We start from the raw sequence: 24,644 nt of genomic DNA, 5'->3' as shown, positions 1-24,644 counted from the left end.
TCTGAAGAGAACATGTTTCAGTGAACTCTTCCCTATAAAGAATAAACCTCAGGTGCATCTGAAGAGAAGATATTTCAGTAAACTCTTTCTTATCAAGAATCACCTCAGGTGCATCTGAAGAGAAGATGTTTCAGTACACTCTTTCTTATCAAGAATCACCTCAGGTGCATCTGAAGAGAAGATGTTTCAGTGAACTCTTCCCTATAAAGAATAAACCTCAGGTGCATCTGAAGAGAAGATGTTTCAGTAAACTCTTTCTTATCAAGAATCACCTCAGGTGCATCTGAAGAGAAGATGTTTCAGTAAACTCTTCCCTATAAAGAATAAACCTCAAGTGCATCTGAAGAGAAGAGGTTTTTAGTAAACTCTTATCAAGAATCACCTCAGATCAAATCTAGGACAAGAAAAACTGAACCATTTAGCCATTTTATCCATAGAGCATGAACTAGTGTCCAAGATGTGTTTCTCTGGAATGACTGAAGTTTTTATAAAGAGCAAGAATAGGAAAATCAGTGTTCCAATTTAATTTGTACTTAAACTGTTCCAAAATGGACTAGGATGCAGTCAACAATAGTTTCAAGTGCATGTAAATATATTTAATTCATTTAACTCATAGTTCCGGAGTCAGAACATAGGTACTGCTCCAGCAGAGGTTCCAATACCTACAAATAATTTAGTTACATATATTTACCGACAGGGGGCAGAGAGACAAGTGGTAAGCTCATTGCCTCAAACGACACCTAATATGCAACTAAGGTATTACTAGGACGCAAGAGAGGAGAAATTTGAGTAGCTTAATATCAAAGACGGACATCTGTCGTCTCCATAGTTTTGATCTAGAGGCAATTTTTTAATTTACAGTGTTCTTTGTAATATTTAACACAATTTATTTTATAAATATAACGTTAGAGTTTGCATATGGTTTCACTATAACTGGAAAGAGCATGAAAAATTGTATAAAAAACCACAATTATCTAAATTTCGATTGAGGTCAGATGTCCGTCTTTGATATTAAGCTACTCATTTAATCCATAGACCCGAGTTTAGGCTTGGAGATCTTTAACATGCTGGAAAACTCCGATACAGGACATACAGCTTAATGTCTCTCCCAGAGGACTTGCACTTCGGATTTTTTGGTCCTGGAAAATCCATCGACCACTGCCGGGTTTGAATCCTCAACCTTTAGGTCTAGAGAAGAGTGTTTTACCCCTAGACTATTGGAGCCGACATAAATATATTTGGGTACTGGTATGTTTATTCATAAGAAAAGTGCAAGGTATTTACTTGTGTAAGTACAGAAATGTTAGCTCATAAAATCAAATTAGCATACATATGATAAAAGTGAGATGGGGCGGGGAGCCGAAAAAAATTTTGTCGAGGGGCCCAAAAGATTATGGGCGGCCCTGCTCATGGCCGCGTCCGGACACGTTCCTTAAAAATTATTTATGTACATAAAGGCTGGCTGGCTATGTTCTATATTTAACTTTAAAAACAATAAAACTCAGCATAGCAAAGCATCACACTACGCAATCACGCAACAAAAATCTGACAGTTCAGTTCTCTTCAGATTTGTACAATTTTTCGTCAGTAGATGGCAGACAAGGTGCGACATAATTTTACGACCTGTGAATCGCTGAAATCTGAAATCATCGAACCAATGCCATGCCAATGCGTCACACGCGTGTTATTGGCAATGTGCCGGAAGGAAGGTAGAATTAAGCGCGGTGGCTTTTATGCAATTCAATAGTGCACAATTTCTGAACAAATATGCGGAATAGTGTCTATTAAATGAGATAAGTCATACTTTAAAATGCTAGGAAGACTTTTATTGATACAAGCAGTGTGCGTTCTCTGTTCTACAGCTGTAAGAAATGAAGGTAAACAAACGTGCATGCGACTACATTAAACTTTATTTAGTGAACTCTTCTTAAATATTCTTAAGTGTTCTCAAGTTACAGAAATACGCATTCGAAGAGATAGCTTTATTGAAAACGTACCACCAGTTTAATTTAATAGATTGTGGAAGAAAACACGCTAATCGTTTATCACGAAATCAATAAATTGTTGTTTTATGACAATAACAGACTAAAGATTCATCATGTTTGTTCTTAAGTATTAATTTTACTTGGTTTTTAAGACAAAATCATTGACCATATAGTAAAAGGATCAGTCTTACGTGCAAGCATATATGTTCAAACTAACCTAGAAGTTCGTTGTTAAACAGCACTCTGTTTTGCCTATAGGTACGGAAAATTCCTTCGGCTGTAATATTATCAATAACACATGAATTTAATAACGTTTCCCTGCAAAACTCCTCAATATTAGATGTGGTTAACAAAATTTTCAATTAGGCCTAGTCCTATAACATATGTTTCACTGGACATGAAGCTTAAAATACTTGGGTTCAGATATAAATGAGAGGTGAACTATTTTGCAGTTATGTTGCTTCCAGTAATACTGAATTTGGGAACTGGTAAAGTTCATTTTCTTAAATAACAGATCACACTAGGTCTACTATTAACCAGTGATGAATGCAGGAAGTGACCCATGGGGGGAAACTCGCTCCTTTCTCCTTCATCTGAATTAGCGTACTTTTAATTGTAAGTTTTTTTTATGACAAATTAAACTTAAAAACAATTTTGAATTTACAAATTCTTTATATTCTGTCAAATATAGTTAGCATAAACAACAGTGACTACGTTAAAAATCGTGTAGGCCTAGATACTGACATAACCTATACATAGGCCTACTATTATCTTAATTATTTTAACTTTAAAACTAGTAATGAAATGAAATGATTTACTCTTAGCAAAGTATAATGTACGAGTATGCAGCAGGCGCGAATAATAATAATAATAATAATAATAATAATAATAATAATAATAATGTGGAATGAACATTATCATATTAATTATACTAGGCCTATGACAACTCTATCCAGTTAGCCCTACTATTTCATTCCCTACATGTAACCCTTCCCACTAAGGCATATCATAGCTGGCTCTCAAAATTATGTATTTTTCACTCAAATCATAGTAGTCGTACATTTTAAATTTACAAATAATTTGCATACAAAAAAAAAGAAATGGCCGGTATCTACAGGCTATATGTAATAGTCAAAATATGAAGACATGTTAAAACAACACAGTTCCAACTGAAAAATCTAATCATCCAGCTTCCTAGGTTTCTGAACTTATTTACGATTATGATTTAGCCTAGAAAGCAATGCAGTATGTGGTCAACATTTAGTACCGGTATCGTAAATCTTATTCCTGAACAGTCTCAGTTCATATTCCCACCTGATGAAGAGGTGATCCCTCATCTGTGTGAAATTCGCAGATGCATAATAATAATAATAATAAGTCCCGCGCCATGGCGTCGTGGTCTAAGGCATCTTGCCTAGGACTCGCACTGGTTCGAGTCCTCATGGGGGAAGAAATTTTCTCATGAAATTTCGGCCAGTGTATGAGACCGGTGCCCACTCAGTATCGTGATGCACTTGGGGAGCTACGATAGGTAGCGAAATCCGGTTTCAAATGCCAGCTATAACAGCTGGGGAGGATCATCATGTTAACCACATGATACCTCCATTCTGGCTGCATAATCGTCCACCTCTGCTTAGGGATGTGGGCGTGAGGCCAGCAGCCGGCTGGTCGGTCTAGGCCCTTCACGGGCTGTAGCACCACGGATTATAATAATAATGGGTTATTTTACAATGCTGTATCAACATCTCAGGTTATTTAGTGTCTGAATGAAATGAGTCCGGGGTCCAGCACCGATAGTTATCCAGCATTTGCTCATATTGAGTTGAGAGAAAATCCCGGAAAAAACCTCAACAAGGTAACTTGCCCTGACTGGAATTCGAACCTGGGCCACCTGGTTTCATGGTCAGATGTGCTAACCATTACTCCACAGATGTGGACGGTGGATATTATTATTATTATTATTATTGTTATTATTATTATTATTGTTATTATTATTATTATTATTATTATTATTATTATTATTATTATTATTATTATTTGATCATCATATTCGCTATTCCTTCCCCAGTTCACTTGAATTATACGGAATAGAAATAGAGGAAATGATAGACTTATTTTCTATTGATGTAACTAATATAAGTTCAAACATCCAAGTGAAATCTATCACGGCTTTTCTTCAACACCATACAAAATGATATCGTACAACATACTATGGACTAATCCTTATATTCATATGAACCCATAATTATCATAGAGATCTGCATCCCTGAATTTCCCCTCACCTTCCTTTCTCTGTGGAAAAAAAGACCCAAATAATCACTGGTATTCACGAAGAAATATTAGAGAGATTAAATTACAAAACACTAAAACTTCATCAGAAAAAGTACAGCATAATTATTGTTAACATGACTTGCATCTTTCAGTACAAGATCGGACAAAGAAGGACGAGAAGCAGCAGAATTTAGTAAGAGTTCACAAATGCTGTGAACGTTTTGAGGTGATGGTAGACCAGCACTGTGTGGACGTGAATGAAACTCACACAGGACTCTGGTCGCCAATGTTCACTGGCGAAGATGGCCAGAGCAACCTGCAGTTATCAGGGTTCAAGCTGGTTATAGGAATACCACACTGTCAAAGACAGCTGTGGCCCATCTACCATTACCAAGATTCACCTGACCGCCTGGTACTCCTGCAGAATGGAGTTCTGCGTCACTACGTCTCCCATCCTGACAGTATCACAGTATGGGAGAATGACCTGCTGCAGAAGCACCACAATAAGGATGGCGACACACTGTGGTACTTCGACTACAAGCAAGGCACCTACTGCATGGACAGGGTATGTTCAAGGATCCATTTAGTCACCTCATGCCAAAAATAGTGCAGGCACCACTGTCATTATAATCTTTCTCCTTCTTATCATCATTATCAATGTCAACTTTTCAAGAATTTGGAGAATTTCTTATTCAAACACAATGTTGCTGCTATGTTAATAATGTGGACACTCAATATCGTTTTTCCCTTTTCATTTATACAAGAAAACTTGAGTTTGTATTCTTTAATTTATAGTTACATTTATATGATAATCGTTTTATAAATAACAGAATTTCTCTTCCTCCTCCTACACCTCCAGCACCACCACCATATGTTTGGAATTTCTAATGTAAATGACCAGTAATCCTTCCCTTTTTATTCATATGAGAAAAACTTTGTTTCAGTGTTCTTTCAGTTCTCTATTCCATTGTGTCCTATACTATTCGTTTATTTTTTTCTAGAGAAATTTTTGTATTTAATTTGATATGTTTTATTTCTTATATTATGCCTTCTGTATCGTAATTGATTCTTGAACCATGGGAAACAAAAGAAAATCGAAATGTTACTAGTAAAATTCGTGACTATATTTTTTTAAGATTTCACTGCACTAGTAAAGTGCAAGACTTATGGAGTATAATGGCGGATTTTTGGAAGCACTAAAAGAAAATGCACGTGTTCGAAGATATCATAACATGTTATCACAGCGAAATGAAGGAGAAATATGATGTGCTCTAAAGAATATCGTTCAACTCGACGAATTTCAGAAAAGGAAATATTATATCAAAGGAATAATATACCTAACATTTACTTGTATTATTTTTGTGCGAAGCACTTGTCATCCTCAAACCCTATCTAATGTTATCACTGTTATCAGTAACATCAGAGAAAAATTAAATTCCTTCTTGTAACGACATCACAGATAAATGTCATGCTCATATGTTGGCGACATTTATATTTGGTTATCTTATTTATTATAATGGCACATCTGAAAGCTGCTGTACCTAATTCTCTACTTTAGCAATATTTTATTTTCTTTAGCTTTTATACTCCACAACCATAAAATAGCACCAATATAACAGTGGTTTTATTTTATGAAAACTTTGGTTATGTGTAGTTATTATGTATAATATTTACTAGCCTGACTAGCTAGCTGCAGATGTTGTTGTTGTTGTTTAGTCAACTGTCCAAAGACAGGTCTGAACCTCACAAGTGATACCAATAAGGCACCACTTACGAGGCAACTAGGCCAGGAGATAATGGGGTAGGATGGCCAGTTCCTTTCCTCTCTCCATTGCATACATCGCCGATTAGCTAAATATTACACTAATCAGACTTCAGATGTTGATGTATTATATCTCTGCCAGTGATGGACCATTGAGTTTCAAGTAGCTTATCTTGATCATGGGCGTCAAAGTACTAAAAAAAAGCGAAACAAAAGATATCTAGAGTTCTCTTTATTGCAATGCTCTGGTCATTGCTTGCCTGAGCATTTAAACAGTGTTTGCTGTCCATAAAATGTGATTTTGCACAAAGGCAGAGATATAATACAAGATCAGTAGTTTAATTACAATTTCAACAAGTAAAATAGTAGAAGACTAAGAAGTTTTCCTTCATTTTTCACTATCCCCTCCACTGTTCCACCCTCCTCCTTCTCTATTTCCCATCCAACAATCTGTTTGAGCAGATTTCACTTATCTATATATATAATTTGAACTGGTAATGGAAATTACTGGAAAACGGCTGAACGGATTTTAATAAATGACCCCTCATTTTGAAGCTTGGAACCCAAAGTTTTTCAGAAAAATAGTAGTTTTCAGTGAAATGTCAATTTTTCAACATAATTTTCCTATTTTTTAAAATCCGTCTGTTGTCACTAACTAATTGCATTCAGAATAAAACAAAACACGCACTACATTAAACAGTATTATAGGAAGGCCATGATCTGCAAGAATGCTGACATATTTAGAGCTCAAATTAAATTAGTTATTAAAAACTTCCAGACTTACTAAAATAATTTACAGGTCTGATTCTGTAGTGTGTAATTTTCTGAGTACAGCTGTGTATTGGATATTAAAAACTACAAAACTTGAGATGGTTTGATGACATTATTCCCATTAGAAATAAAATATTGTTATAGTTAATGCCATTCTGTGACTATTTTTCATTAATTATACATATTAATGCTATATTGATGATAAAAGTGAAACGTTTTGGGATTATATACCTAAGTACATGTAGAGAATATCTTGAATTAGATCTTGATTTCTATAATTTACTGAGTGGCAGCTATATAGTGTATGTTACTGAAAACTATAAAACTTACGTAGGCTAAGATAATAATATTGTTATTAAAAATCAAATATTTTTATAGTTATTAATCAAGTGGGGTTGGGTCTTTTTCATATATTTAATGGCAGTGAGGTGTAGATATGCGTGATTCTCGTCAGTACTAGCTCGAGAGAGCGCAAAAATTAAGAGTTCCTAATAAAAGACCAAAATGTATTACTTACTGATAAAATAAAAGGCCTACAAGATTTTGTAGTCTCCCGAACATTTCAGCATGATCTCTTAGCAGGATAAAATGATTTTTCCCTCTACATTTCAATGTAGTTCACGAAACATGTAGCAGCTATACCAAGATGCTATGTCTATTGTTCGAAAGCATAGCAAACCTGACATTTTTTTAACTTTCGCGTACAATTCACAATGACCTGAATTAGCTATTATTTAGTCCCACATGAAAAACCCACTGACTGTTCTGACATTGTTATTTGCGTTTTCACGTTGAAACTCAAAACCTGAAGGTGTATAGGTTCAAAAAAAAGTATTTGGCATAAAAAACCATTAGAGGGCGTATGTTTCATTATTATGGAAGAAAATAACTTTGAAAATGTCTGGTTTCTTTATTGAAAATAAATTTAAAAAATTGTTATTTCAACGTCTAATTTACTTAGTTTGCAGCATTTGCTGCACAAGCCACTAGTATTAATGTAATCTGAATGAGATCTGCTGCTTTCACAGATTTAACATGTAGCCCTCTCACGATTTATATGAAGCCTCATGATTTTGAAAGCATTTATCATTGAAATTGAAATATTCTGCCTGCAGGGAGTACTGGATGGAAAGGAGTTGGAGCTGGCCATTGTATGTGACCCTGAGAAAGAAGCGGAAAATTGGGACTACACAGACTTTATAATGTGTCGCATAGTAAATCCAGTCTGTCATGGCTTGGCCATCGTCTGCTATATTATAATTGCCATAGTCTATTTCGTCATCCCTCAACTGAGGGATCTGGTTGGCAATATCCTCACGTCAATTTCCTTGTGTCTCATAACTAGCCAGGCTGCTGACTCTGTTCGGATCTTCACAGAATTCAGTAGCCATGTTAGCTTCTTAGTGGCAGGTACATAATATTTAAACCATCTCTTGCATTATGCATTTTCTCAGATTTAGAACATTTTTAAGTACTTTTGAGTTCCCTTTGTTCTCTTCATCTCAATTCTTGGCTTTGGCCATAAGTAGGGAAACCTTGGCCCAAGGACCATTTACGACTCAAGAGATATTCGTGATCCACCAGTAAGTAAACAATATTGACTATTTTCTCCAGTTAAAGAAGAAATGCCAAAGCTCAAGTTTTAATACAGTGTTGGTAGGTACATGGTGACAAAGTTTTGATTATTGACTGAAGCTGATTTTGCTACTATTATCTGTTCAGGATTAAAATAATAGCTCATATAACCAAAACTGATTTGTGCCAATTCGTGCTTGAAGTTTGTGATTGGTAGGTGGTTTATAAGAGCAAAATCCCTCATTGCAGTCACGTCTCTGCATGTGATAACTTTAGGGAATGGAATATTTCGCGATTTTTGAGAAACATATTTCTCAGCATCTAATTACAATAAATATACATCCTTCGATCCTTTTATACCGGATTTAAACCCGCGAAACATCGCGTAATCTATATCCACCTTAATAGATGGAACCACATAACGTGGTTAGTTATCTCAGAAAAGAAATAATATGGATTTCTGAAGTACCAGCTGACAAATAAAAGATGGCATTTTTACCTCTATTTTTACTTTTTAATTTTGTACGTATTATGTTAATATCTGGCCAACAGCAGATTAATTTTAATTGGTTTGCATTTTTTTATTTGCGTGTTGCATGTTTCCTGATTTGAGTTTATTTTTCTAGATATTGTGATGTATGTGAGCCTAATGGCTGCTTTCTTTTGGCTCAATAGCTTGGGATATTACATCTGGAAAACTTTCAGGTAAGCTGTCATTAATAATACAAACTGTGTCATTGATGTTGCCACATCAGGTGTAGAATACTAGGATTAACAGTCTTTGTGGAAATTATGCGAATTTTATTAATATAGGCGAATCCTGGGATAGTACCAATTACAAGGACCTTGACCTGCTTCCTTTTCAATCCTACAATCCTTCATAATATTATTATTTCGTATGTCAACTTCTCACCTTTCGTGACAGGCCAGCCAGCGAATAGGGATTATAAAGAATGGACACTGAACGAATTTTCCTGTGTTTTGTTTCTCTGCGTGCCAGCGTTTAGTTCTACTTTCAAGCGTTAGAGGTTAGTGTAATCGAGCATAGGTTAAGATAATAATTGAGAATAGAGTTGAGACACAGGATTCAAACATCGCCTACCTTATTGCATAATCCAGTAACGCTTTGCTTCAAATAAATTCAAGTTAACAGCTTTTCCTTATTTCTCAGTGACGAACTAGTTGTAATAATAATTTTTTATATTTCAGATATAATAAATTATATTATAAAATAATATAATACATTCCGGTTATAAAATTATGTATCAAATTCGTTTAATATTTGTATATAATATAATATAGGTATATGGTTTTACTTCTCATAAGAGTTTTGTTTTTCCATTTTCAGTGCTATCAAATCATTACATATTTTAATTGTTGTTGGGGTCAACGTCTCAACTCTCATTATAAAGGAACTCTAGAGTCTAGACATTACAGTTAATGACGGATTTATTATTTTATGGATCCAATTTATTTTATTTGAGTACATAATGTACCTAGATGTATTAATTATATGTGTTATATTTCCGCTGTGTCGGCTGCTAGCTGGTATGCACCAACTCTAGGGAGAAAGCAGAATCTCAAGCTCTAGCTGGCTTGAAGGTCATTGAAATCAGTCCAGCTACATCAAAGGTACCAATGCAGAGTGTCCTTTCTTTATAATCCCTACTATTCGCTGGGCCAGGCATCTGTTCCAAAAGTATCAAAACTGTCTGAGTACACTCCCTCCTATCAAGAGAAAACATTAAAGGCAACTGTTGAAAAGTAGAAATGCCTAATACGAGTAAAGAAAAAAAGTACTTTGCAAGCTAGAGACCAGCAACTAATGTACACCTACAAGGTGAAGGTACATTAAGAACATTCCACTAATAGACAGTAAAACCTGTGAAGTTGAATGCAAAAATTTGGAACCAACAAATTCCCATTTAATATATGGACTTTCTTCTACAACTTCATCTGTGCAACTTGAATTGTGATCACAGCTTACAAGTTATGCCATATTATTTGTACGAGTACATTTTATCCATATAGCTTCACTATTATAAAAGTCACAAGTTGGGGGATCTGTGGAGTGTCTGATTCCTGTGATGTAACAATAGTGAAAAGCATGAAACTGAAGAAGAATGTGACAATTTGATCCAACACAGAATGAAGCCCTACAAGGTGTCATAAAACACTGTTCTGTATTCTGTACTAATAGAACTGGAGAAATGCCATGCATAAGGAATGCAGCTTAAAATTTCCGCCAGCTTGCATGTTACATATGTACAAACATTCCTGAAACATTGGTATCAACTGTATCCAATTCAGCAAACTCATTATTGTAATCATTTTTACAACACAGAAGACACAAGTGAAACAGTAGATATATAGAGAAGACCATATAAAACTAAGAGACAATATGTTTTAAATGAACAGTACAGCTATGGAACTGATAAGGAACTATAGTTGCGAAGCTGTTATTTCCGCCGTGACTCCGCCTCTTTGCTTACGTCTTAGGAAGTGAAGGCTCTATAAAGTCTAGGTAGGTAATATCGTTCGCCATTTTTGTTCTTTCATTCCCGAGCTACCATACGAGGAATCTATTTGCCACACCATTAAACATTATCATGTCTAGCTCCTATGATAATAAATCAAACGCACAGTAATTCAGCAAATAATTGAGCGGCAAATAACGTCTTCGTGTGCTTTCTGCGAACGCCAACAAAAGAGCCAAAATAGCGGGCAATTATATTAAATATTTATCGAGCCTTAAGAAATGAATAACGTCTTCATAAGTGAATCACAAGACGCACACGTTTAAATGTAGCCGACCTGCAACGCGATTGGCTGCGGGGAAATTAGAGTGACGGGACTATAGCAGTTACCTTGTTGCACCATACCTTCATTGGCCCTTACTCTGTTACAGTCTAAACTAGCCATCCCTCTGGCTCCTAACATTAACAAGTGCAACTTAAATTTTAGAAGAGAGATAAGGAGAACAGTAATCCGTGTACAGCCTGCACATAATTATGTCACTCTCATTATTTACCATAATATGCTGTGTGTTCCCTACCAAACTTTTTGGCATTGACGGTAAGCCTATCTCTCCTGAGCAGTCATCTGTAGAACTTCAAAATGTGTGAAATGGTATATAAAAATATTTAGTTTTTTTTTTATTTCATAATTTAAACATTTTATTTATATTTTGGATGATTTAATAAGTAATTTGTTACAAATATGAAATAATATAATGGTATATAGTGTAATATTACATGTTTTGTTAATCTATATTTCTAATGTTCCCTTAATAGCTGCATTTAAAGAAATGTGGGCATTAATATAATAGGGTCCACACCTGTGGAGTAACGGTCAGCTCGTCTGGCCGCGAAACCAGGTGGCCCGGGTTCGATTCCCGGTCGGGGCAAGTTACCTGGTTGAGGTTTTTTCCGGGGTTTTCCCTCAACCCAATATGAATAAATGCTGGGTAACTTTCGGTGCTGGACCCCGGACTCATTTCACTGGCATTATCACCATCTCATTCAGACGCTAAATAACCAAAGATGTTGTTAAACGTCGTAAAAGAACCTACTAAAAAAAAAATTATAAAAAATAAAATAGGAAAACATATGTATATTATATTAGGTACTTAATTTCATACAAAATTCTTTTTGTTGAAGTATTTAACCATCGCGAACTATTGGTATTTTTAAGACAAAATAACACAGTATATTAAAGCAGATCAAGCCTGAACAATCACTGATGGTTAACATAGACAGTTTTACTAGACACAATTTGCTGCTTATTTAATCAGAGAATTTTTTTGCAGGTCTCGGAATGTATTTTTGCGAGTAACTGATGGCCGAAAATACTGTTATTATTCGTGTTACGCGTGGAGTATGACATTGACGATGGCTTGCATTGCTCTCTTTGCACACTTTATGCTAGATACGACTAATTTGAAAGAAGCACCTTCACCACCACATCACAAAACAATAGGTAAGTTTGCATGTTATTTCATTTATGTACTGTTTAATTACAAGCAGAGAGCAGAAGAAACCCATTTGTATTTAGACCACCCATTATGTTGTTACCACCAAAATTGAAGAAATGGCCAGTAAATTTTGGAGTCCTTCCATTCAGGGACATAGTTCTTTTATGTGCCGTAAATCTACACCATGGGAGTCTCTGCATTACTTTACTTTCAAAAGAGGCAATGTTAAGGATTTCCACTATCCTTCTAGGCTAGGTTTGAATGAAGAAAAGTTACCATTATACCACAGAGAACATGCCTTCATACATTCCATTTAGGTATATGCACAACAGCCTGTAGAGAGTTGAGGACTACCAGCTGACAGCACAAGACAATATTCTAAAGAATTTAAAGTAACATTTTAATTTTATGTATTTTGAGGATAGATACTTTTAATTTTGATTGTAACTGGGTTTCATTATTTGTATTATATTTTTTCTATTCTTTATTTTTTTCATATCATGTTTCTTTCAGTACAAGGGTCAGACTCTGTCATATCAGACATTTCCTTCACTGTATTCAGTTATGTCTTCAATGAACCAAACTGTAATCTCTATCTACTAGTTGAGCTCCATGAACTATTCTATTTTTTCATCACCATCATCATTTTCGTACAAGTATTGGGTCCTCATTGGTCTGATGCCATTGTAAGACTTCAATGTAGGCAGATGTGCCGGGAAAACTGACAAGGCTCTGTCACTGGTTAAGTCCAGATGGTGAGGCTGCCACAAATGTCTCTGGACAGATGTACGTGTAGTGTGAAGCAGTATCACTTAAATTTGATGTACTAATAAAAGTTCTGAAAATATCTTTAGGATATTGTATAAATTTACGATACTTTCCAATTTCACAGTTTTGTCTAGGGGCAGCAACCATCAATATCACAGCTATAGTCCCCATCATTATCATCTTGTAGTCTTCCTCGCCAGTCATTAGGTTTAATTTAATCTGTAACTGCGAAATGTTGTTGTTTGTTGTTGTTTTCTAATGCTAGGCGTTTGACAATAAAGTCATTTGACCTCTTGCACTCCAATATTTTTCAAAGATATTATCATGGCCAGCCACTGAAGCACAGATTTTGAGGTGTTCCGAATCCATTTCTTGGTTTGAGTTGCACAATGGGCAGTTAGGGGACTGATATATTCCAATTCTATGCAGGTGTTTGGCCAAACAATCATGGCCTGTTGCCAATCTAAATGCAGCTACAGACGATTTTCGTGGTAAATTGGGAATTATCTGTGGGTTATGATGCAGAGAGTTCCATTTTTTCCCTTGAGATTGTGCTATCAAATTTTGTTTGTTGAAGTCTAAGTATGTAGATTTAATAAATCTCTTCACAGAGTAATACGTAGATTTAGTAACAGGTCTGTAAGTAGCAGTGCTGCCCTTCTTTGCTAAAGCATCCGCATTCTCGTTTCCCAGGATTCCACAATGGGATGGTATCCATTGGAATACAATTCTTTTATTGAGTGATATTAATTGAGAGAGCATTTTATTTATTTCTGCTGTTTGAGATGAAGATGTGTGTTTAGAGACTATTGATAGAATAGCTGCTTTGGAGTTTGACAATATAACTGCATTCTTAAATATATTGATATGAAATAGAAGATTCCTGAGACTTTCACTTACTGCAACGATTTCTCCATCAAAACTTGTTGTTCCATATCCAAGAGATCTATAAAGTGAGAAGAGACAGCACGTAACACCTGCACCGGCACCTTGTTCTCTGGAGATCAAGGATCCGTCGGTGTATAAATGAAGCCAGTTTTGTGGAGGGTACCTAATATTAATTGTCTCTAAAGACAATTGTTTCATTATTTCAGTGCTTACTTCTGATTTCAGTATTTCTTCTGTTAAATTTAGATTATATTCTATATTTAATAGAGTTAACTGCGAAATGTGAGTTTGAAGAAAATGGCAGTCTTTATGAAAATTTTTGTTGAGAAGTTAATGTTTACAACTAATTGTGGTTTTCCTCGATTATTGAGTACATCCTCATTTATTGACAAAATCATGGCACAGTAATTTGAAATTTAAAATTATTAATGTTTTATTAACAGGTTGGCTTGGCAAGGCAGTCTTCTTCACTCCTGTAGCCTTCACGGTTGTGGTAAACATATTCTTCTATTTAACAACAGGACATGTCATCAATCAGATGTCCACGTATGGCAGAATCCATCACAAGATGAAGTACAGGTAATATGGTTTATATTTTTAGTTAACATAAAGGCAGAATATCTTTGGTGTAAAAGTAAAAGATAAAGTTATCTATCCCATTTAGATGACATGAAAGTTCATGAGGAAGGGAGGGGCATGGAAGTAGAGCTCCATGCTTTTGTGATCTCAGCACTAGAATGAAGTGATATGATCAGCACCACATTCCGACTGCCTTTTATCATCGAGAAGGACTAGGTACTTCATTTGACAGGAGTTTGAGTGAATCTTGGGGCTGTTCTGAAAGTTTTGGCAGTGAGAAAAATCTTGTCACCATCAAGATTGAACCCGTTCATAGCCTGTGGTATTATGCTTGTACTATAAACGTGAAAGATATGATCTATTACATTGGAATTTGACATAGGCTTTTAACACAAAGGCTAATACTTTTCATTCACAGATCATAAGTAGATAGGCATATGTCAGACACTAGAATTCACTAGAAATCGCGGTAATTTTTATTTAGTTTCTCCTCGAGGACTGCAGGAAACATGTTGGGATCAAAATTAATTCATTCCAAAACTTAACTGAAATGTGATGGATTACATTTCAACTTCATTTTAATTAATTGCTTGTTTTTCATATTTTATTTAATAATAATTAGTAAAAATATACTGTATTTGTAATTATTATCCTAACGTTTATATATTAAAAATTATGCAAATAAAAGACGAGACATCAAGCAAAAATAGCAAAACAATAAAATTTAAATTACGGTTTATTTAACGACGCTTGCAACTGCCGAGGTTATATCAGCATTGCTGGTGCACTGAAATTTTGTTCCATAGGAGTTCTTTTACATGCCAGTAAATCTACTATGCTTAAATGCCATCGACCTGGGCCAGGATCGAACCTGCAACCTCGAGCACAGAAGGTCAACACTATACCGACTTCACTACCCAGGCAGACAAAAACAGTAACAATGATAGTAAGAAATGGAATGTTACTTCTGTTTTTTTATAAGCAAATTACCATCGCATGGGCAAAGTAAACAAGATTCACTAAAATATAACAGAATATTTTAAAACTGAAATGATGTAACTTAACTGGGTATTTGAGTGGAAAATAAACATCAGTGGATGCAATGAATAGTATCAAATGTTAATCTAAGTCCCCATCAAATGATAAAAATTTAGTGGGATATAAAAATTTACTGAGATTATATAGTGAGTGAATCACTATTTTCTGTATTCTTTTTCTATTTCCCCCAAATAAAAATTTGTTTTGTTCTGTTTTTTTAACTCATTTCTTGTGCATACTTTCGGAATGAAATCACATTTAGATATTAACCCACATATGCCTATTGTCCTTTTAAGAGGACAGTGGTCAATGTTTCAAATTACTCTCTACAGTTAACACATTTGCTTTTTCACAGGTGTCACTATTACTGATCTTAAATGGAGGCTTGCTAGGTGTGGTAATACTGGTAATGTGAGTTCTGGTCTTTGTTGATTTTGAGATATGGACGTGAGACTAGTTTATTTCAGCTATGGCATTCGAAACGCAAATCAGATATGAAAGTTAAATATTGTTACAATTCGAAATTATTTATAGATCAAATGACTCCTAATAAACATAAATATTACGTGAAACAACAATACGTTTGAGATATCTATTCATTGCGACATTACAATGACGAAAACTGATGTGTACTTTTAAAAGGACAGTAGGAATATCCCCATAAATTTTCAAATTGTCTCTCTTTTCCAAATTTTAGTGGATTTTCCCTGCATGAAGTGCTATCTACATTATGCTATGAGCGAAATTTCATCTGAAATACAGACACATATTGTCCACACCTGTGGAGTAACGGTCAGCGCGTCTGGCCGCGAAATCAGGTGGCCCGGGTTCGAATCCCGGTCGGGGCAAGTTACCTGGTTGAGGTTTTTTCCGGGGTTTTCCCTCAACTCAATACGAGCAAATGCTGGATAACTTTCGGTGCTGGACCCCGGACTCATTTCACTGGCATTATCACCTTCATTTCATTCAGACGCTAAATAACCTAGATGTTGATACAGCGTCGTAAAATAACCCAATAAAATAAAAATACAGACATATTGCTATAATGTCACCTACAAATGCCACTGGAGACGTAACAGACGAGGATTCAGGGGACAAACGTGATGTAACACCCTCTAATCTATCTGATTCACAGCTTGCAGCAGGAGCAGGAATATTTCAGCTTAGCCTTTTTGAAGAGGAGGGAGAGGGGGAGGGGAACTAGGAATGGGGTGACAAATTTGTTGCGTGTGGAGAGCAGACACAAAGTCATAGCAATGTTTCTGTGAACACAGCAAGATCTGAATAATTTAAAGGGAAGAATTATTCCTGGGTCAGGTATCATCCCAGGAGCTTTGGCTTAGCGCACTAATGCTCTGCCGACTGAGCTACCCAGGAACTACACCCGACACTGTCTCAACTTTTCCCTTTATATCCACACATCTCAAGTGGGCTGACAAGATGCCAGAAACCCAACTTTGAGTGCACACAAACTTTGTGTGACTTGAATTGTGGTTTTCTGTTAATGTACCTACAGTGACGTATACATTATGCAAATCTGACTTTCAGGTATACGTTTTCATTGAAAAATCCATAGTGACACTTGTAGTGGACAAGGTCGCAGTTGGGGTTTTTCTGGGGATTCTCCGTTTTTCCCCATATTAGGCATTTATATCATTCTGTCACCATTTTTCCATTTCGTCATCATTCCATAGCATTCCCCATTCGCTGGTTGGCAACGCACGGAGGGGGCTGATCTAGGGACGAGGGGGGTTGCCTGCTCGACATCTGGGTATGCAGCGAACCTTAGTTTAGTCAGCCAGTGAGGGTTTGGGAATGTGCCTAGCTTGCAGGTTAGCGCAATAGACCGTAACAGGTCACAGTGCTGGCCCATAGTGCCCCTCCTCCCCTAAATTCAGAATTCAAAATATTCATACAATCTCAAGAATTCAGTCACATACCAAGTGTTTCATATTGTAGGCCTACTGTCCTAATGACCTAGACATAGAAACACCTGTCAGCTTTTAATTTCGAAATCAGTAAAAAAAAACATGATGCCTATTGAATTTCCAGCTGATAAAAAAATGTGATGTATTTGATAAATTTTTATTAAATTAATGTTATGGTATTAAGGGATGATATTTATTGTAATACAGTATATAATATTTTTCCAAGTTATAGCATAAACGAAATGGCTAGTTTTATTTTCAGAACAAATTGTCGCTATAACTTGGGTTTAAATAATTTTATTAACATTATTCTCATATTTAGCTTTCTAATATAGTACAGCATTGTTTCAGTACAGCTGTTTTTAAAGATTGTCAGAAAATGTAATATCTTTCCTTCTACCATAAATAATATAATTACGCATTTTCTGTGTTTACAGTTTTGAGCTGTTTGTGAAGCTTTTCCTCACGATGGTCATCTCATGGTTGTTGCTGCTGCTGTCCTGGCTGCATTATCCTCTAATTCTTTACATTCACATTGTAGTCAATGCTTTTGTGGCAATTCTCATTCTGTATATCTGCATTTTGGGACAGAGACGGGTCATGTTTCTGTTGAAGCAATATTGCTGTTGCTGTCAAGAAGCTGAGTCCGTGGACACAGTGGAATGGGGTGAGGAAATGTCTTCAATCAATACAGCCAATTATTAAATTAGAAGAAGAATGGATAGAACAGAGAAAAATTCTCTCTGACATTGGGACCCGAATCTGGGTAGAGCTGAAAACCTGGGTTCGGGTCCCAGTGCTGGAGAGAATTTTTCTCTGTTCTATCCATCCTTCATCATATGATAACGCAGAATTCCTGCACGGAAATATCATAAGTAAGTTACTTCAGTACATCATAATAATGTCAGTTCAATTTTAAATTATTGAAACGAATTCTGCACATTATTTTCTTAAACAATATTTCCTAATTAAATTATAAGCTGTTCACTAATGTGATTCTTTTTATCATACACAGTATTATCCACTGACAAGTTAGATATACTGAAACAGTACTGCTAGCAGCATATTTCATCCATCAGGCCTGTCTATTCCGTCCTTACGGCATACAGTTTACTATTTGCAAATTATTGTCCCATCTGTCTATGCATAGTTAGCAAAAGTAAAAATAGCATATCTGTGTGCATGACATTGAAACATGCTTTCTGGACCTTAGCACCAGGGTTGGAAAGATATGTCTGGTAAACAAAGCTTGTTCACACAGGTGTGAGAGTCAATAAAACTTCGTTAGACCACCATGCGGCAATTTTTCTAGCAGCAGATTCATGTACAATTCTTTTTTCATTCTGCACAACTAGTAAACAAAGGTAGCTGTATATTTGTGTTGGTATACTCACCGATAGATTAATTTCTGCATAGTGGTATGATGAATTTTGGTTTACCCTATCAAAAGGCAACAAATTTCAGCAAATGTGTGTTAGCGGTAATTATAATTATTTATTTAATGCTTCCTTTTGAACTCCAAATGTATAAGACAATAAGAAGATACAAGATAATGGAGCAATGATCGAATGAAGTTGAAGTACTTGGAGATTGCCTTTGTTTGCCAGCTTTCATTGTAACTGTAAAATCTATGTATAAATGGTCTGTCATATACTCTAATGAATGTATAAATGAAAATGAAAGATTAGTTTCATAGCATTCATTATCTAGCCTGCACATTAATTATAGATCTGAATTTCAATTTTCCATTAAGTCGGAATAATTTGAAGTATAAAACAGTGATAATTAAAAGTCTTCCTGCTTTATATTAGCAATATTGATATACTCATGTAATCCGAAACAGGGCCCATGATTGCCAACATATTACATTAATATCGTTCAAATGACATAACCAGATTTTAACAAAAACTTTATTTATTCATTCCAGAACAGCTCATTCTTATATCTATCGACCTCACTTTTATGTTATTAATGATATATCTGAATATTAACATTAACTCTTTTTATTACTTATGATCTAGCTTGAATATATCAATCATCTGTAGTTGCGTTTCCAAGTACATACTTTTAGTGATTTTTATGTGTTGTTATTGAAGCGTTTTAGTATTATTTATGACTTACACTCTAATTCTGGGTTTTTGCACCATGTTTTTTTTTACTTGGTTATTTAACGACGCTGTATCAACTACGAGGTTATTTAGTGTCGATGGGATTGGTGATAGCGAGATGAGGCCAAGGATTCACCATAGATTACTCGACATTTGTCTTATGGTTGGGAAAATCTCGGAAAAACTCAAGTGGGAATCGAACCCGCGTCCAAATGCAACTCTGAATCAGCAAGCAAGCGCCTTAGCCGAGGGAGCTACATAGGTGGCTTGCACCATGTCCTCGATAGTCTAATGGTTACAATGTTTGTCACTGGATCCAGGGTTCAAACTGAGGACAATGGGTAAAAATTATTAGAATGGCTTTCTTCAAAAAGGCAGTAAAGCTAGAGTCTTATGGCTCATAAGAAGTATCCTGCCCCTGATGAAGGACTCCAAGTAAAATTTGTTTGCCAATTCTCGTCCACATGAAAATTTGTAGGTAGTGCCTATATTACATGCCTTACATGTTTGTGGGCTCGTTCCACCTTATACCCATAATTGGAAACATACCATGTCACAGATGCAGAAACCTTAAGAATTTCAGAGCTATTGACTCTACCATCAACAGGGAGAAGAGAATTTATTCACTGGGTTAGTTCTTGATAATGGATCCAACAGATAAGATCCCTTTCCTTGAAGTTGATATTGTAGCTTAGAAACATCGGATGTTTTTACGTCTACAACAGAGTGAAAAATCACAACTCTCGCAATTCTCTCCCTCTTCTCCTATCAAGCTGCAATGGGATACCAGATAGTATACTGTTTTCGCTGTAAGAAAAATCCTAATGTAAACACAAGCACGTGGCTGCCATACCCGTGATTGGCTCCCAGACAAAACATTCACACGACGCAGGAAAATATAGTTCCGCATTTGGAAACCATAATCTTGTATTATTTGAAAATAAAAAATTGCATTCTAGTTGTTAAATACGATGAAACATATAACTTCATTTATATGTAAAAGAAAAGCTACTTTTATATTTTGTTATTTACTACGAACGCGGATGAATACCAAGAGTACTACCGAGGTAGTCTGTTCTTGTAACAAGCTGGTATCACTTGAGCTCGTAGTTGTTCACTTAAGCACGTGGTACTGTAGTATGGCTTCTGCATCCTGGAAGGAATAATCCTTTGTCTGGCAGCGATTGACCTTACAAATGTAAGTTTAAAATAATTTAATTACAGTAATTATAAAGCAAAAGTTTCCTAAGCAAACTAATGCATAGTAGTGAGGTTAGGTCTACTTGACGAGTAACGGGAAATGTTTAACATGAAACAGAATGTACAACAGTAGGCGGGAACATGTACTGAGAATCTATGACGCCACACTGCAGCCAATGAAGCCTCACTTCAGTCACGTGATAATGTTTACATTAGGATTTTTCTTACAGCGAAAAGATTATAGTTGGAGTACTACGTAATTTATTTACAATTTCATTCTGACAAATGTGCACTGAATGGAACAAAAACAAAAGTCCATGTAAATTATTAATTGGGATATATTAATAATTGAAAACAAGAATATTGTTATATATTTTTACAACCATAGTACCATAATCAGTATGTACAAATAAGTTCGTAAAAGACAATATCACACTTTGTGTCAGAAAAACTGAAATTGTTTTGTAATAAATGAGTGAGTCTTTATAGCACGTCAAATACAGCAACAGTAACCATGCATTTATCATCTTCCAGCCCTTTAGTATATATTGTGCTGGTTAACAGAAAAAAAATGATTGACATGGAACAAGTGAAAGGAATTTTGCCACATAGTTACTTCAAGTGATATTGGTGCAATTTACTGCAAATAATTTAACATTATACGTATTATTTTTAAAGTTTGAGTGATAGTCTTAGAAAATGGTACAGTATTAAAATATGGAAAAGATAATTTATGCAATAGTTTATATTAGTTACCTCACATTTATTTTATGTAAAATAATTTGAAAGAGGTGAACTCTGATCAGAGATGCCAGTGGCCTTTAATATCTGTAAATGCACAGAGGTCATTAAGTCCCAATCCTATTTAATGTTCAGCTATTTTACAGTTAAGAATCATTTATAAAAAGAAGTGTTGTTAGTATATTCTTGTTCCTGATTAGAAATAACTTAATGAACTAGTTTTTGTGATTGATTTAATTTAAAGTAGAGACTTTCATAAAATAATTTTAATATTTTGTAACATTGGTATTTAATTAACACTGCAACAATCTAACTTAATTTAATTTAATTGTAAGTAGAGACTTTCATACAATCGTTTTAATATTATGTAACATCGATGTTTAGTTGTCAAAACACTGCAACAGTCTAACTTTATATAAATCTCTAATCATTGCTTGATAACGCATTATACAGTTTTCATACTTTTAATATGAAAGATTAAGACATCCAGTTTTTTACATTAATTCCACTAATTTTGGTATAAAAAACAAGAAAAAAAGAATATGTCCTTTTAAAATAACATAAGTACTATTAAGTAGGTTACATTAGAGACATAAAATTTCTCATGCTTGCAGATAAGTGCCAACAAACTATGTGAATTGACTACTTAGTATAGTGTAGAATAAATTTTATTCTCTTTCACTTCGGAATATTTATGGTAAGACTTCCCTCTTTCACTCTCTTGTGAAGACTTCTAGTGAAAGTTTATCTGATATTAGATTATTTTCACTAGTCCTTCTGTGTACTTAAAAATAAAATACTGTATAATTTTAGTAAGATACATGTTCCATGGAATTTTTATAGAACATTGAGCAAAATGAAATGATACTGATGAAATAAAGGTTACCATCTTCAATGTGTTCACAGAATTTTAAGGAGAAATATAAAATTACCTCATAGAAATATTTACCCCAGTAGATGGATAACTATGAATAAAAAGTACAGTATATAAATTATTTATTTAACTTTATGTTGAAGATTATGAACAATATAAACATCATATTTGTTTTTATGTTTACCTTTCTAGTGATTAGTTTCAAATTAAGTTCACGTCCTTCTTTTACAAAATATGTTAGGGCAATTTCGAAATATGGGTGTGTAGGTATGACCAAGATCTCAGGTGATGAGGTCCTAACTTTTATGTGTATCAGGTTAAGTAAAGTATTCTCTGAAGTATTTATGTTTTATTTTTTGATTAATCCATTTCTCTTGGGCATTCTACAACAAGCTTTGAAAACCCACATCTGCCCGATTTTGAGATATAACAGCAACACAACACAAAGAAAAATTACTATAATACTGCAACACTAACCTCAGGCGATTTCATATGACAAGAGAGAGAAACTTAAATGCAATGAGAGAATTTATTTTACATCTATTTCGGTGCCCATTCAAACATTTACCAAAAAGCGATAAAAATTCAGTACTGGCAGTTATTCTTTAGAGCAAAAGTGCAGTACATGTTTAATCAAACTGTTTTTTTATAACAGCATTGAATTCCATATTTTGTGCTCTTATTTATATTGCATTGTTCTGAAGTGGGCTTTGGGTACTTTCTGATGACTTGTATTTTCATTATTACCTGCACTACAATTTGAGATTTTCATGATGTTTAATATGGTGTAAATTTTTGGGTTTTGGTATCATGTCCTATATGCAGGAGCATAAAATGTTTCACAGCTATATTCTTGCTCCATCAAAGAAGCCAGGAAGGATAATGGATCTCTTATGAGGCCTGGAGAATAGCTCTTATTAATCCAATAGATTGGTTCTGTTTTCTCCGCTCTTCTCTGATAATGGAACCGACACACAGCTCCAAAGCATTGCATATTTCTGCATCTATGACACATTGCAACAACCCAAACTCTCACACCAAGACACCTGATTGAATAATGTTATAATCATTCTAAAGTAAATAATATGGGCATCATCAATATAGAGCCATAAACATCTTTTGTTCGAATTACATTTTATAAAATAAAGCTTACATTCAGAAGAAATTAAAGTATAGCTAATCATTGACAAAATTGAAAAGTACAAAAATTATTGGATTCTATGCATTTTGAGAATTAACAAAAACAGAATGTCCAGAATACTAAAAGATTACAAACCGAAAGGTTATAGGCGAAAATGAATATATTTGAGAAAACTACTAAATGGGGCCGAACCATGCCAGGACTAAATGAGGTGTTCCCTGGAGTAACAACTTAACGGACATTATATCATTTTTCCGTTTCCAATATATACGGAACACTTAATAACTCTTGACAAAATATTATTTCCCTCCAACAAACACAGCACATTCTAGAAACATTTAAACGTCATTCTGCACATTGCTGTTTACCATCTAAAATGTTTGATGCTCTGTATCTCAAATTCAATATTTTGTAGTTAAGTTCTTGTTCCAGAAACACCTCAATTCATGATTTGTGGTAAGTTTTGCAGTATCACGGTAATTTCGTAGTATTTTAATGTAATGAAGGAAAATAAATCTCATTATTTATTTCGTGAAATAGTTCCCAAAGTAAGTTAATGATAAATCGACAATGAAGCTAGTTAGGCAGCTTAACCTAGTCTTGTTCAGTAGCAGGCATGATTTTCTTCCTTTGACTTGTGATATTATTGTGTACTTAAATGAAGGGATGAAAATGAAGTAGACTCATTCAGTTTTTGGTGGCTTTTCTCTTGCCATCAAAGATTAATGTATTATGGTTATATGTGAACATGTGAATCTCTATATGTTAGTATTATAAATATAGTAAAATGTTTTATAGATCTTTAATGTATTATATTTCAATGACTAAGTATTTTATACATATGTTCTTTTGTATGATACACTAATTGAAAATGCTGAAATCTAATTTTTCTCATCAATATGTTTACAAGAAAATAACTGAATAAATAAATTGAAAGTAATTCATATCTGTCAATTTTATTTCTACTTCCGAATCAATCAATGCTCAATATGAAATGTTCTCTATTGCACAGTGGGTGTGAAAGTGGGACAAAAGCCTAAAA

At 34.7% G+C, this 24,644-nt stretch overlaps 2 protein-coding genes across 2 annotated transcripts in view; one reads left to right on the top strand and one right to left on the bottom strand.

Annotated features, from left to right (window-relative positions):
• The window catches only part of LOC138694922 (RNA helicase aquarius), a 203,971-nt gene that overhangs the window by 159,382 nt on the left and 19,945 nt on the right, over window positions 1-24,644 (bottom strand). The gene's annotated exons all lie outside the window — the stretch shown is intronic.
• Window positions 1,599-24,542, top strand: mthl5 (G-protein coupled receptor Mth-like 5). The gene is made up of 7 exons (XM_069819115.1): window positions 1,599-1,877; window positions 4,409-4,821; window positions 7,905-8,199; window positions 8,991-9,069; window positions 12,173-12,342; window positions 14,437-14,572; window positions 17,976-24,542. Exons 1-7 carry the CDS (start codon window positions 1,811-1,813, stop codon window positions 18,241-18,243), a joined length of 1,428 nt encoding a protein of 475 aa, XP_069675216.1. The 5' UTR covers window positions 1,599-1,810; the 3' UTR covers window positions 18,244-24,542.

The sequence above is a fragment of the Periplaneta americana genome, chromosome 2 (assembly GCF_040183065.1).
Source record: "Periplaneta americana isolate PAMFEO1 chromosome 2, P.americana_PAMFEO1_priV1, whole genome shotgun sequence".
NCBI lineage: Eukaryota > Metazoa > Arthropoda > Insecta > Blattodea > Blattidae > Periplaneta > Periplaneta americana.
The sequence above is the reverse complement of the archived record's forward strand: the minus strand, read 5'-3'. Positions and strand labels throughout refer to the sequence as shown.